The sequence below is a fragment of the Nuphar pumila genome, chromosome 9, assembly GCF_984573655.1.
Source record: "Nuphar pumila chromosome 9, dmNupPumi1.hap1.1, whole genome shotgun sequence".
In the NCBI taxonomy this organism is placed as follows: Eukaryota; Viridiplantae; Streptophyta; class Magnoliopsida; order Nymphaeales; family Nymphaeaceae; genus Nuphar; species Nuphar pumila.
This window is the reverse complement of record NC_143257.1, coordinates 6,607,273-6,622,756: the sequence shown is the minus strand read 5'-3', so window position 1 is coordinate 6,622,756 and position 15,484 is coordinate 6,607,273. Positions and strand designations below refer to the sequence as shown.

Genomic DNA, 15,484 nt, shown 5'->3' with positions numbered 1-15,484 from the left:
CATATCTTAATCGGTTTCAAAGGCACATTCAGCTTGTACTTAAAGGACCCATATCCGGAAATACATGTCGGACTCGGATCGGATATCCGAGCATATCCGATCTGTACATGGCAAGCATTTGAGTGGGCCCCACAGTGGCAAAATGCGCTCTCGAACACATAGAAGATGAATTAAGTGATCAGTTAGTCCCCTCGACCTTTTTAAGGGCGTTTCCGTCATTTCAGAAAAGTTCTGCGAGCGAGAGAGAGAGTAGAGTAGTGTAGAGAAGATAGCCCGCCGCACTCGACCCACAGTCGCCGGACTCCGGCGAGGAGGACCCCATCGGAAAAGATAACCTCGCTGTCCAATGCCGCCGGATTTCCGGCCTCTTCGTTTTCCGGTGACCTCGATCGGCGCTCTCCTCGGGGATGACATCCTCTCCGCGAGAAGGATTGGTCGGACCGGCTGCCGGAACCGTCCCTTCCTCTCCGGCCGGAGGCGTCTCTGCTCCTCAGTGGCCGAAGAGGAGAGGGAGCGAGGGTTCCTCTCCGTCCTCCGCGCCATCGTCCGAGGTGATCGGCGGAACTGGGCCCTCTCGCTCGACAACCACTTCGTCTCGCAGAACCTGAAGCCGCACCATGTCGAGGACGTGCTCGTCGAAACCCTAGGCGACGCGAAGCTCGCCCTAGGTTTCTTCAATTTCCTGGCGCTTCACCGGAAGTTCGATCACTCGACGCTCTCGTTCTGCATCTTGATCGTTTCCCTGCTCGAATCCGACTTCTTCTGGCCGGCGTCCTCGGTTCTTCAGGCGTTGCTCCTCCGATCGGTGCGGTCGATGGAGGTTTGCGAGTCGCTGATGGCCGCGAGGAAAAGGTGCGGCCTTTCGTCGAGCGCCGGCTTCGATCTGTTGATTTGGGCGTACGTCCAGAACCGGAGGGTTTTGCGCGCGGTTAGGGTTTTAGTGTTTATGAGGGGCCATGGATTGTTGCCGAGAGTTCGTGCGTTCTGCGAGGTTCTGAACGGTTTGGTGAGAATTAGGCGATTCGATCTAGCGGAGAAGGTATACGGAGAGCTCGTCGAAGCCGGTCTCTGCCCGGATGGTTTCGTGTATACTGTGATGGTTCGGTGTTTTTGCGAGAGAAGGGAGGTTGATAGGGCTATGATTTTGGTGTCTGAAGCAGAGGAGAAGGGTGTGAATTGCAATATTGTTATGTACAATATGTTGATCCATGGGTTGTGCAAGATGGGGAGAGTTGCAGAGGCCGTCGAGATCAAGAGATCGCTGGCGACGAAGGGATTGAATGCTGATGTTGTTACGTATTGCACCATTATTCTTGGCCTGTGTAAGGCTGAGAATGTTGATGGCGCGGCGGAATTGATCGGGGAGATGGTTGGAATCGGAATTCTTCCCAGCGAAGCCTCTTGCTCCCGCGTTATCGATGGATTGAGAATCAAAGGGAAGACCGAGAAAGCATTTGAAATTGTTGGTGTTCTTGGGAAACATGGGATCATACCCAATCTGTTTGCATACAATGCGTTGCTTAATTCGTTATGTAAGATAGGGAAGTTGAATAATGCAAAGGATCTCTTCCATCAGATGGAGAAGAAAGGTCTAATGGCTAATGCTATTACGTACTCGATTCTGATTGATTCTTACTGCAAGAATGGGAGATTGGATGATGGGCTTCTTCTCTTCGATCAGATGGTGAAGAAAGGGATTAAAATGACAGTTTATCCCTACAATTCTCTGATTCATGCACACTGTAAGTTAGGCAAGACGAGTCAGGCGGAGGGCCTATTCATGGAGATGATCGATACCGGACTGTCACCAAGTGTAGTTACTTATACATCGATGATAAGCGGATACTGTGCGGTGGGGGATTTTGAGAATGCACTTAAGCTCCGGTATGAAATGTCTGATCATGGTGTACTACCGAATACTTACACTTTCACTGCACTAATAAGCGGTCTTTGCCGAGCAAATATGATGGTCGAGGCTCACAAACTGTTTGATGAAATGTTGGAACTGAAAATGAAGCCAAATGAGGTTACCTACAATGTTCTGATAGATGGATATTGTAGAGGAGGGGACACCATAAGAGCTCTCAAGCTGTTAGAGGAAATGATACAGAAGGGTCTTCAACCTGATTCATATACTTACCGGCCTCTAATTAGTGCTCTGTGTATGTCTGGCAGAGTTTCAGAGGCTAAACAATTCGTTGATGATATCTATAGAGAAAATTATAAAGGACTAAATGCAATGTGTTATAGTGCTCTCCTCCATGGATATTGTGGGGAAGGAAGAGTAAAGGATGCCTATACTATCTGTAAAGAGATGGAAGATAGAGGAGTTCAACTGGACCTAGTCTGCTATGGTGTGCTTGTTTCTGGAATTTGCAAGAATAATGAAATGCAAGAATTGTCCAAGGTTTTAAAAGACATTGAGAAAAGAGGAATGATACCTGATGAGACAATCTATACAATGATCATTGATGCTTACTGCAAACAGGGAACCATCATGGAAGCTTTTAAGGTGTGGGAGAAGATGGTCATCCATGGATGCGTGCCCAATGTGATAACTTACACTGTTATGATAAATGGCTTGTGTAAGGCAGGGCATGTGAATAAAGCAGAGCTACTCTGCAAGGAGATGTTGGTCACAGGTTACCCTCCAAATAAGGTGACTTTTGGATGTTTTCTTGATCTATATGCTAGGGAAGGAAAAATGACAGATGCCCTGAATTTGCATAAAAGAATGTGTCACGCATACCAAGCAAATACAGTCACCTATAATATATTAGTAATGGGATTCTGCAGATCAGGTAGAATTAAAGAAGCAGTTGGGCTTCTTGCAGAGATGATGGAAAATGGAGTACCCTCTGATTGCATTACATATTCAATTCTTATTCATGAGTATTGCAAGATGGGTGACTTGCAAGAGGCTTTTAGGTTGTGGAAAGAAATGATTGATAAAGGTTTGAATCCTGATACAGTGGCATATAATATTTTGATACATGGGTGCTGTGTAAATGGGTATCTGCGAAACGCCTTTGAGCTGCAGGATGATATGATGAGAAGGGGCGTTATGCCAAACAGAGTTACATACAACACTCTTGTTCAAGGAATCTGCAAGTTTGGGAGTATAGAGAATGGTTAAACTGCGTAGTGATTTGAAGTCAGCTACTTTTTCATGCATCCGATGCTCTCTATTCGTGCCAACTCCGTGATTCCCATACTTCTTTGGGTGCTGCAGAACGAGAAATGCATACCTGATATACTCCGATGAAGTGATAGAGGCTGGAGCTAACTTGCTGTACCATGGGAAGGCAGGTCTTGAGAGAATTTGAACAAATTGCTTAAGGTTCCACACGAGGCAGTGTCCTGGCAAGCAGACAAGAAATGAGCCATGTGTTCATGAGGTGTGGAATATGCATATGTTTATTGGGAAGAGGTTTCCCTTCTGGTGAACAAGTTAGAAGGGGATTGCCACCGAAAAATGAGCTCCCTTTATTATCATTGTGATCAATCGCATCTGGTTGCTGAGATTTTTTTTTATCAGCTCCTGTGCCGAGAGTTGTCCCCAGTGTAGAGAAATGATTGGCACAAAGGTGCCTTATTCTTTTACTAGTTTTGAAGGTCTTTTCTGAGGTCATTGAAGTGAGCCAATTTTTTGGGGGCAAAGTTTGTGCTGTAGATTTTGGATGTGCAAGGAGTTGCATTGCCAAAGTCGTGCACCACACAAGGTTTCATTGGAGGCATCCAATTGTTGTAACACATCCATTATATCATATATTTCATTTATTTATTCTGAAGTGGAAAAACATCACATGCTGATTTTACTGATTTTCCTGTTTTCGATGAAGTAGCAAGTAGTGTAACTTTTGAAACCACCGAACAATGTAATCCTGCCGGAAGAAGTAAATCAGTAATTCAATGGTGCTGCTGGCTTTCAAATTTCTTGGTGCTCAACTGCAACCATAGTTGCAAGTATCGGTGAGAAATTGAATTTCCTGCGATTCAATAGTGATAAATTCACAGAAAATTCGTTTGAAAATGCGAAAGTGACTTGTTAACAGGAACAAATAAAATCACCACATTTGAAGTCTCTTTACTGTCCCTGCAATTCATGGGTTCAACACTCAAGTTTTGACATTTCAGTAGCATTATCTAAAGAACAGCGTTAGGGTGACCCTCAAAAGAATCTAAAAATCAACTCAGCATCATGGTGCTGTTATGAGTGCAAAGATTTGACATTTCATAAAAAGAGATTTACATCTTCACTAGTGGCAGTAGTTATAGGAGCAATTTTTCTTTCTAGACGACTTTCAATCATGTAATTGTTTCCTTAGCTCAAACTTGAAAGCTAATACACTAGCATAGGTGACAGTAATGCATACATGCTTTAGCAGTGTGCAAGATCACTGAGAGGCTTGATTTCTCATAATTCCTACCATTTAAGCTAAAAATTAGGAAAATTGATCAGGTCGTATGTCAGGCATCTAACATGCTTAATCATGATATCAAAATATCATTTTAGAGGTTAGGAAACCTCCATTTGGAAGACTAGCCTGAGCCTGGACAATATTTAGGTTTTTGAATGCACTCATTTGACAGAGATACTGATAGACTTACACAGAAAATATTATTCCAGAGCAAATTTTAGACATAAATAGGTACCCTGTAGCCTGTCCATATGAAGAATTTCAAGAAATCAGAAACATTCAAGTCAATGTAACAGTTCACAAATTCAATATCATGAAGAGCTTAAAGCATCTAATTAAAGGATGTCCATGAAGAAGAAAGACTTTATATCAAGAACTCACTGTGATGCTTGCTTGCAGCAAATGCAAGTGCATGGCTGTGTGAACACTTTCTGAAAACTGAACACTTACAAGAAACACTGACCTGAAAATCATACAGAAACCATCACATGGAATCCACACATTTCTTTTTCCATGAATGCCAATTAATTTGCAAGAATACTGAGGTAGTGATCACAAGTAGTTGCATGTTCGGCTTTTGGGTCTTTGCACTTTAGAGCTTGCTTGTTGACCACCATTTTTCCGTTGTTCTGAATATGCAGTCCTAAAATCTCATAGCTTGCATCAACAGCAAAACTTAACAGCCTTGGATGCTCAATTCTGCCTCCTTGAGAGAAACTAATCCGCTGATTATAGAAGAATAATAATCAAACTATAAACAATAGAAAAAGTAGGTCAGTGCCAAAAGCGTTTTATCACTGGATGGATACACATTCTTCTAGTGGTGGCAATCGGGTCGGGTTGGTGGGTCGTGTCGGCAGGTCAGCATACCTCAACACGAACCCGACCCGTTTATTAAACGGGTAACCCGACACGACATGGTTAACCCGTTTAATAAACGGGTCGGGTCTGGTAAACGGTTTGGCGGGTTAGCGGGTCGGTTTCATGTTAGTGGGCGGGTTAGCGGGCGGGTCGGAGTCGGGTTGGCGGGTCGGGTTCGGGTAAACAGGTTGACCCGCCTGCCTAACCCGTTTATTAAATGGGTCAGCCGGGTTGGCGGGTTGGCATACCCCTAACACGAACCTGACCCGTTTATTAAACGGGTCAGCCGGGTTGGCATACCCCTAACACGAACCCGACCCGTTTAATAAACGGGTTAGGCGGGTCGACCCGTTTACGACACGAACCCGTTTAAGCCAAACCCGAACCCGCCTAAGAAGCGGGTTGGGTTGGCGGGTCGTGTCAGATTTTGCCACCCCTACATTCTTCTACTAATATCTGTTTTCTTTGGCAACAAGTAATAGATGCTCTTCGTCCTTGCTTCAACTAGCATGTGGATTTGGTTCAGATGAAGGAAGGAAGAGCAAATATAAAGCAAAATGCACCAAGAAAAAAAGGTAGAGGATTATGAACATAGGAAAAGTAAGGCCTCAAATAAATAGCAGGGTAGCTTTTAAGATTTTGATGATGGAGAAGGTTTATTTGATCATTCTTTTTGGTGAAGGTTCTGAAAGGTGAAACCAATCAATTTTCAACCCTAGATCAGATGCATGTGCTTGTTTCTAGCTTTCACAAGTACGAGCTAGATCGTTCAGTTAAGCTGTGTTTAATTTTCAAGAATATCCTAGCAATATATAAACACCAGGAAATTGCTATATATCTTACTTGAGTCACTGAAATGTCCAGGAAAATCCAATTTTATCATTCCTATAACAGAAATTCTGAGAATATCTTTGAAAATATGGATTGTTATGCATCCCAATACAGGTGATTTTTTGTTGGATAATTAATTCTAACAGGCCATTATAGAAGCATGGTGTCCACGTACCTTAACAAGTCCAAAATTTTACTATGACCCTGAATATTTGCAACATTGACTGGGATGCTTACAGTGTAGAATTGATCAATGTCCACAAAATCTGGCAAATCATGACCGTCCAATTTACAAGATTATACGAACCATATCACAAGATTTTTCGGCACGTGCAACTGAAAAAAACAGGAAGAAAATGGAGTTCATGTCCTTTCAATAATTCTGCTGAGATGTGTCGCTACTCTATAGTACTATTGTGTTTGGTCCCACCATACTGCATTGACAGCAGTTGTTAGTAGTTTGGCAGACAGTTATCGGGTATATATAACCAAACCCTATAGGGTCCGGGCATGGTGATAAATAAGAAGACCCGATTAAGACCCGGGTCCGGACTCAAAGGTCCGATTAATACATGGACCTGGGTATAGTTTGTGAAATTTTATACCAGACTCAGACCCAACCCAAGTTCCAATTAAGACCCACAAATTTTCAATGTAAAAATGATAAAAAAAAAATGGTTTTACCGGGTATGGTCTGGATTTGGTTCATGTAGTTCTTATCAGGTCCAGGTATGGTTTTCTTATAGTGGACCCAATTAGACCCGGGTCCGAACTCGATACCATACCCGAAAATCTGGTCCAAGTTTGGTTTCACATCGGTCTGAACCAAACCCGACCCATTGACACCCCTAGGCATATATGAGGCAACATTTATCTTGGAGAGGGACACCGACAAGTAGGGGTGTCAATGGGTCAGGTTTGGTTCGGACCCAGGTAAAACCAGACTTAGACTAGATTTTTGGGTATGGTATCGGGTTCGGACCAGGATTTAATCAGATCTACTATAAGAAAATCATACACGAACCTGATAAGAACTACATGAACCAAACCCCGTAAAACCATACTTTTTATCATTTTTATATTGAAAATTTGAGTCTTAATCGGAACTCAGGTCGGATCCAGGTCTGGTATAAAATTTCACAAACTATACCTGGGTCCATGTCTTAATCGGACCTGAAACCCGGGCCTTAATGGGGTCTTCTTATTTATCACAATACCCAGACCCTATAGGGTTTAGTTCGGGTCGAGTCCGGGTAAACCAGGCCTGTTGACACCCCTACGGACCAAGTTTCAGTTTTCTCATTGATCAATGAAACCTTGGTCTGCAATAAGCAGATTGCTGTTTGAATGTGACACATTAATGAATCTGTCTTTGGATCTTTTGCCTTGTCGACTAACAGAGGGCCAAACTTAAACTTGATTGAGTGATTTCTTCCACTCAAAGGGGTTTGCTTAAGTTGGAAAATTCACGCACCAAAATGCACAATGTTGACCTCAAGGGGTCGGCAACATGGTGTAGGGCTCGTGGTAGGGAGGTCTCCCCTACCTCGAGTTTGAGTCTTTGTGTGGCCGCCTCCTTTTGCAGAGCGAAGGAGGCTCATTGTGGTCTAGGGGAGTGCCCACAAAGTTTTATGCCACATGAATGGCAACTGTAAGTTTGGTAGCCCACAAGGGCTTTGCTCATCTGGTAGGGGCAACTTACGAATGTCACCAAGTTGACGGGACATCACAAGTTTAAAACCCCACAAGTGGCATTCCTTGCTGCAAGGTCTGGGTGTATTTCCTGGTAAGGGTGGCAAAATCTGACACGACCCGCGAACCCGACCAGCCAACCCGCTTCTTAGGCGGGTTCGGGTTTGGCTTAAACGGGTTTGTATCGTAAACGGGTCGACCCACCTAACCCATTTATTAAACGGGTCAGGTTCGTGTTAGGGGTATGCCAACCCGCCTGACCCGTTTAATAAACGGGTTAGGCGGGTGGGTCAACCCGTTTATTCGAACCTGACCTGCCAACTCATTTACTCGAACCTAGGGGTGGCAATCGGGTCGGGTTGGCGTGTCAGCATACCTCAACCCGAATCCGACCCGTTTATTAAACGGGTCGGCTGTGGCAAACACGAACCCGACCCGTTAAATAAACGGGTAACCCGACACGACCCGCCAACCCATTTAATAAATGGGTTGAGTCGGGTAAACGGGTTTTCAGGTTCGCGGGTCAGGTTGACGGATCAGGTTGGCAGGTTGACGGGTCGGGCAGACGGGTTGGGGGGTTGACCCACTCGCCTAACCCGTTTATTAAACGGGTCAGCCGGGTTGGCGGGTTGGCATACCCCCAACCCGAACCCGACCTGTTTAATAAACGGGTTACGCTCGACCCGTTTATTAAACGGGTTGGCTTAAGCCCAACCCGAACCCGCCTAAGAGTCGGGTTGGCGGGTTGTGTCAGAAATTGTCACCCCTACTCGAACCCGACCAGCCAACCCGTTTACCCGACCCGTTTATTGAACGGGTTAACCGTGTTGTGTCGGGTTACCCGTTTAATAAATGGGTCGGTTTCATGTTTGCCACAGCCGACCAGTTTAATAAACGGGTCTGGTTCGTGTTGAGGTGTGCTGACCAGCCAACCCGACATGCCAACCCGACCCGATTGCCACTCCTATTTCCTGGTGGGCATTGGGACCTCAAGGGTTTTAGCAGGAAATCTCAAATTTAAATTTTTGGGTCAATAAGAAGGCCGTACTATGGGACTTCAATATAAATCTTCAGCCTATATGACATATCCCAAGGAATAACATCCACTGATAGACAAAGAAGGAATTGCATATTAGCTACTTGAGCCCTGGGACATCTGGAGACTGCTTATTCATGTAATTTTCAAACTTCAGGATGGATGTATCATCCGTGCATTGGATTCTGGTTGATTATAAACGTGTCCTGCCTATCTGTAGTGTGTTGGCAAGTAGGTCCTTCCATTTGAGCCACATCAATATTCACGGTAAGAATGAAGTGGATGAACTTGATCTTCAAGCTTGAACTACATTGGTTAGAGCATTGACATTTGTGGAGCTGTCGACAAAACTCAGCAGGAATTTCAAATTTAAAAAATGCCAAAAGGGAGAATGAAATTGAGCAGATTGGTCACTTTTTGCATCCTTTCTTGCTTTTGTTTTATGAAGAAAAGGGAGGGAGACCCAAACGCCTTTCTCACAGACAAACTAATGAACAGGTATAAGAATCACTGGAGCCACAGGGTAGATTGGATCTCTTGAAAAAGGATAAAATATTGACTCTTCAGAAGGGTGTTTTGGCAAGAGTAAGAATTCTTTCATGCAAGGACAAATATAACTATGACAGAATCGATGCCTTGGCAGGCTAAAGTAACTAGATCATGTGAGGCAGGAGGATAGTAAGTCAAAGGGTTCACCTTGCAAAATATACCTCTGCAATGAACTTATGGGGCTTGTCAGAGGAATAGAGCAAGTTGATAAACTAGAAAAAGTTACTATCTTAATGAAGATTGAAGACCCTAGTGATGAGGGCTTTTCCTATTTTTAGAACAAGATAATACCTGGGAACCAGATGGATTTTGGTAGGATTCTTGATTGTATATTGATTCTTGGTGGAGAGAAAGACATGCCACTAAGGGTTGTCTTCCTAGATTAAGCCCTACATTTTGAAATGCATTTCCAAAGTATCAGCCATCAAGCACACAGGAATTTTTTTCCAGTAAATTTATTTAAACGTTAGTCTACAATTTGTGGAGGAAGATCATGCTTATTAAGTGAAGAAAATAATATTAGGGAACGTCTCCCTAACCACCCATCTTCTTGGAAGATCAGGCACTACAGGAAGACATTATTAATGGGTTTGGTACTACAACACCAAGGAAGAACAGACGAGAACTGATTTCCAGCAATGGCAGTTTCAGAGCTATGCCATTATTTATGCACCTATGACATGGGAACTGTCCAAGTTAGAAGCTATGTCACACGGACTCGGTTAGGGGGTCGACGCACCCGCATTGACACGCCCCGACACGGGTGCAGACATGGGGTGGATACGGTCAACAAAGTGTCGGACTCGGTCAATGCACCGGGGCCGAGTTTGTTAACATTTTGTACTCGGTCAACTTTGATCGAGTCTATTTTTGTTCATTTTTAGGGCAAAAAACTAAAAAAATTCAATTTTTATATATTTTTATATATTTTTAATATATATACATACATATATATATATATATAGCCGAGTCCCCATGTCCAAATTTTTTTAAATTGCACCGCACCCGTGTCGCACCCGTACCCGCACCCATGTGACATAGGTTAGAAGTATCTTCAGCTTGGTCAAAGATTATTTTTAAATCTTAGGTTATATGATGGAAAAAATATGATCAACAGCAGAAGGATGCCCTGCAGCTCTCAGCTATTTAAATATCTATTCATCTTGCTAATGGCACTATGAATGTCAGTGGTGAAGGACTCTCTTTATGTGGGGATTGGACCTTCTAAATGGCTACATAATGGTAGCTTTAAAAGTGGAAGAAAAAGAAAAAGAAAAATCAAAAGCAGCAGTTCTGCATTTCATGAAGATGCCTTATTCTTTTACTAGGTTTGTGGAACTGATGCATCTCTGTGAATACTAGGGTCTCTGTGAATCTTAGGGTGTGTTTGAATGCCTTTCGCAGTCAGAAGTGAGGTCTTCCCTGACCTGACCCTGCATGTGGGGCCAGAAAATCGGGATTTGCTATGGTAATAGGGGTTTCAGATCAGGGATTTGAGGCACTCTGAGTGAACGTCAGAACTGGTGTGGGCCCCACATCAGATCTGTCATTCAAACACACCCTAATGTAATCCAAATATCGTTTGCCACCATAACATTTAATATATGAGCAACTAAAATAATTTAAAGTAAGATGCAAGAAAATCAGTGTTCTTGCCATAAGCACCAGTCAGCTGTATCAAGATGAACATAAATGAACCAATAAACAAGATTAATCAGATCTTGTGGCCTTGGCAAGCTTCCCACTTGGCTAGGCCATGGTGAAGCAGAATGAGTATTTCCTACTGCCTTGAGGGTTTCAGACCGGGGATGCATCTTTAGAGACCATATGCACCAGATGCTAGGTGAGTTTGTCAGCAAGTTGTGGATGCATTCAAGTTTACTTCGGAGTGGAAGATGTTAGTGCTCGACATGGCTTTTCTGTGTTGATCTTGCGATGACTAATAATAGAATGAGTTGAAATGGACTTTTTCACTTGAATTTTGCATAAATCATCCAACAGGTAAACATCTTAGAAAAAATTGTAATTAGCATATACACCGGGGCAAGAAATTGACAACTGATCATCCATGGAGACGGACCTATTCCCAATTGTTCATCCAATCCAGAGGAAGTGCAGATTGTGTTAGTCTTAATTCCTTTTGTAGATCTTTGATCTGCATGTCACAAAAGCTCCCTTTGATAAATTGCTGCAACATTTTCTCAGTTTCATCATCCCCCAATTCCCATGACAACCATTTCAAGTAAGAAAAAGGAAAAAATAATTAGGCAAGGATGGTAGAACATTGTGATTTTCTTTCCCCATTTTTCTCTTCGAGAATTTTAGTGGGAGGTATTCCTTGAGGAAGCACATGTTCTCAAGGATAAACAACTAACGTTTTTTCCTATAATATTTACTCAAAGAATGCTTCAGGATACAAATTACTCATGATTGAAGCATGACTATGAGCATGAACATGAAGACATGATACTTGTGCATTTTGCTATTAATTATGTGATTGAGGCATCAATGTGAGTATGGACATGAAACTACAATACTTGTGTGAATTGTACTAAGTATTTTGTGATATGACAACCCTCATAAATTTAACGGCAATTGGTATATATTTTCATGTGAATCAAGTCGATACAGGAACACCTGAGTTTTTCAACAGCAAAGATCATTTGCAAGATTTCAATGATAACAGCATTAAGCCTGGAGGTATTGTGAATGTTTACCTCTGAAACTGATTGACAATTTCATCCAATGAAGCAAATAAATCCCGATATCTTCTCTCCAGTTGCAGCAGCAAGTGGAAGAATACTTGGAAAAGGATAAAAAGCCTCTCTAGAATATGATACATAGTAGCACATTCATTTCAGCTGGTTTCTTCCCATTGATGCTCTTTGGGTTGTTGTTCCACACAAAAATAAGAAGTTTTATGATTTTATCTACTCATTACAGAAGGACCAAATAAAAAAAATGGAAAAGTGAAGCTTAGTCTGAATAAGCGGGCTAGCTTCCAAAAATTCTTCCTGCTACACTTACTGTTATGATCTTTCTCTAGTTTTATGGCTCTTCAAGATACGACCTACAGCAGCCATTGCATCATCCAGCTTACGAATCTTAAGGAAACCCCTTACAACAGCAATATCACTAGCAGAGAAGTTAGCCTTTTCCATAACTAGATCAATGAGCTCATACAGTGTGTCCTCCATTGTTAGAGCACAGAGACCTTCAGCTAGCATGGAAAATGCTGAATATTCTGGTAAGAAACCTTTGTCCATCATCTCCTTAAGAAAGTCAACAGCTTCACCAATGGGCCCTCCTCCACAACATAGACCTCGAAATACAATCTTGTAAGTGATAGCATTGGGAGGTCCAGCCTTCTCCACCATCTCTTTAAAGAGTCTCATGGCTTCTCTTGTCTTTTGTTGCTTATACAGTGCTTGAATTACTGGGTTGTAAGTCTGTGGAGTTGGAATCATCCCCTTAATCATAATTGTTCTCAGTAGCTTGTTGGCAAGCTGCACTCTTCCTCCCTTACACAGACCACCAATTAGGGTTCCGTAAGTTACAGTATCCGGTTCGCAACCATTTGAAGTCATTGTTTGAATAATGTCAGTTGCTTTTTTTATATTTCCTGCTCTGCAAAAGAATGAGAGTAATGAATTATATGTAAACTTGTCTGGTTTCAATCCTTCCATTATCATCTGATCTATTAGCTCGGCAGCTTCTTCAACTCTTCCACTCTTGCAGAGACCATCAATTAGACTGTTGTAAGTCACAACATTCTTTGAAATTCCTTGAAGCTCCATCTGATCAAATATTTCCTCTGCTTCTTCAACTCTCTGATTCTTACATAGCCCATCAATCAAGGTATTATATGTAACCACACTTCGGGCACAATCTTTGGACTCCATTCCTCTTAACAATGCAAGGGCTTTCTCAAGTTTCCCTTTGGAACAGAGTGTGCTGATCAACATATTGTAAGTAAATTCATCTGGTGGGCACCCACTCTCCTGCATCTCCTGAAACAGGTCCATGGCAATCCCAAGCTTCCCGACTTTACAGAGTCCATGAATCAGAGAATTGAATGTGCAAACATCCGGTAAAAGGCCTTTGGCCGACAAACCACGTGCAAGTTCAGTAGCTTCTTCAATCCTATCCTCCTTACACATAGCACTTATCAGAGTGTTATATGTCACGACATTAGGAAAACAATTGTGCGACACCATCTGGTTCAGGACATCCATGGCCTCTTGGATATGGCCAGATTTACAAAGCCCGGATATCAACGTGTTATAAGTGAAAATATCAGGTTCAAACCCTTCTTGAAGCATTGCATCCAATATTTCAAGACCATGTTCAACATGTCCAGCTCTACACAGCCCATTCACAAGAGTGTTGAAAGTGAACTTGTCAGGGTAGAATCCATCCCTGGTCATTTCCTCTATAAAATTGAGAGCTTCCTCTACTCTCCCTTGTTTGCAGAACCCGTGAAGCAAGACGTTAACGGTAACGTTGGTAAGTTTACATCCAGATTTTGTCATTTTTTCCTTGATTTCCATTGCACCATCTAAATTTCCCTCTTCAATATATCCCTGCATGAGAGTGGTGAAGGTTTTCTCATCTGGAACCAAACCATAGTCAGACATCTCCTCCACCATAGAAATTGCAGTCTTAATTTGATGGGCCTTACACAGTCCTTTGATTAAAATGTTAAAAGTAGAAACATCTGGGCTAATCCCTCTCCTACCCATATCAGAATACACAGACTCAACCATCTTTAGCTTGTTTTCATCGACAAGAAAATTCAATAGGTTGTTGTAAATGAAGATTTCGGGTTCGATTCCGAATTGTTCCATTTCACTAAGCACGCCAACCGCTTCATCGATCAGATGCAATTTCGCATAACTTTCTACCAAGATCAAGAACATACCTGGCGTGATATTGCACCCTGATAGATTCAACTCATTCAAAAGACCCTTCATTCGATCGAAAGACGCCTCGCTTCCCAGTTGTCGCAAAGTTGCATCGACTAGCCAAGGTTCGGGCACAAAATCCGGCTGCTTCAATGCCCAATTCAAGACGTCTATGGCGGTTCCACCATCATTGTGCCTGTGGATGATGCTGATAAGGTCTTTGGAGGTGAAATTTGGAGGAATTTGGTGAATTACAGAGGGAGGAGTACTAGAAGGATTTGTGTTGGAGGGTGGAGGTATGGTAAGCTCTGCCTGTTGTGGGGTGGATGAAAAAAAGATGGGTTTGGAGTGGTTTTTAGTGAAAAACCAAGGTGGTTTGCGGGTGGACAAGTTATGAGGCAGAGAAAGAGTGGGAGGTTGTAGAACTGGAGAGACATACATTTTGGGCCAAAGTCAGAGGAAATGCAAGCTCTGAATGTTTGTTGTTGCAGTGGAAGGAAGTGTGTTTGGTAAAGGAATTATGCCGGAGGCATAAGAGAGAGAGAGAGAGAGAGAGAGAGATTACAGTCTTATGATTGGGGTGTTAGAAAGAAGCTAGAGAGAGAAGATTTTGTTGGTCATGGTTGTTGGCACTCAAGCTTGGTTGTGGAAATTGATCAGAAAATAGAAAGTGGGATTATCTAAGAGTGGTGACAACAGCTAAGGATAGGGAAACCGTGCTGATTTTAGAGGGTATATGAACGACTAGCAGGTGCAAGTTTCAGCCTATACGAGAGAGAGAGAGAGAGAGGGAGATATTTTTATCTGTGAGGTTCGTCCGTCTGCACTCAGGATAATGGACGGGAAGCGTTTCAGAAACCGGATCGGACTTTCAAGTCTAACAGTGAACCCACTAATCCGGTCCATATTAGAAGCTTTTCACCGAAAATGTTTTTATCAACCGTCCGGGTCGATGCTCATCCCATTGACCAATTGGGGATGGATCAGGCCCAATATGTAGTGAAAAGATCAGGTGTTATGTCATTGCACAAATATTTGTGCATTAAACACTTGATCACCCTCCATCTTAAGAACAGGCCTGTCAGTTGTGAGGCCCGATGCCTGTTGAAGGGCAATCAAGTGCTTAATGCATAAATTTGGTGACATATGATTTCACCTGATTAGCAAGGTTGTTAAATGCGATGAGGCGA

The 15,484-nt window shown here is 42.8% G+C and overlaps 2 protein-coding genes across 2 annotated transcripts; one reads left to right on the top strand and one right to left on the bottom strand.

The window, feature by feature from the left end:
* The first annotated feature begins 237 nt into the window (after window positions 1-237).
* LOC149828326 (uncharacterized) lies at window positions 238-3,800 on the top strand. The gene has a single exon (XM_090016824.1). The coding sequence runs from the start codon at window positions 347-349 to the stop codon at window positions 3,134-3,136; it is 2,790 nt and encodes a 929-aa protein (XP_089872950.1). The 5' UTR covers window positions 238-346; the 3' UTR covers window positions 3,137-3,800.
* An 8,170-nt stretch (window positions 3,801-11,970) lies between these two features.
* LOC149828325 (uncharacterized) lies at window positions 11,971-15,094 on the bottom strand. The gene has a single exon (XM_090016823.1). It carries the CDS (start codon window positions 14,733-14,735, stop codon window positions 12,420-12,422), a length of 2,316 nt encoding a protein of 771 aa, XP_089872949.1. The 5' UTR covers window positions 14,736-15,094; the 3' UTR covers window positions 11,971-12,419.
* Window positions 15,095-15,484: the final 390 nt, after the last annotated feature.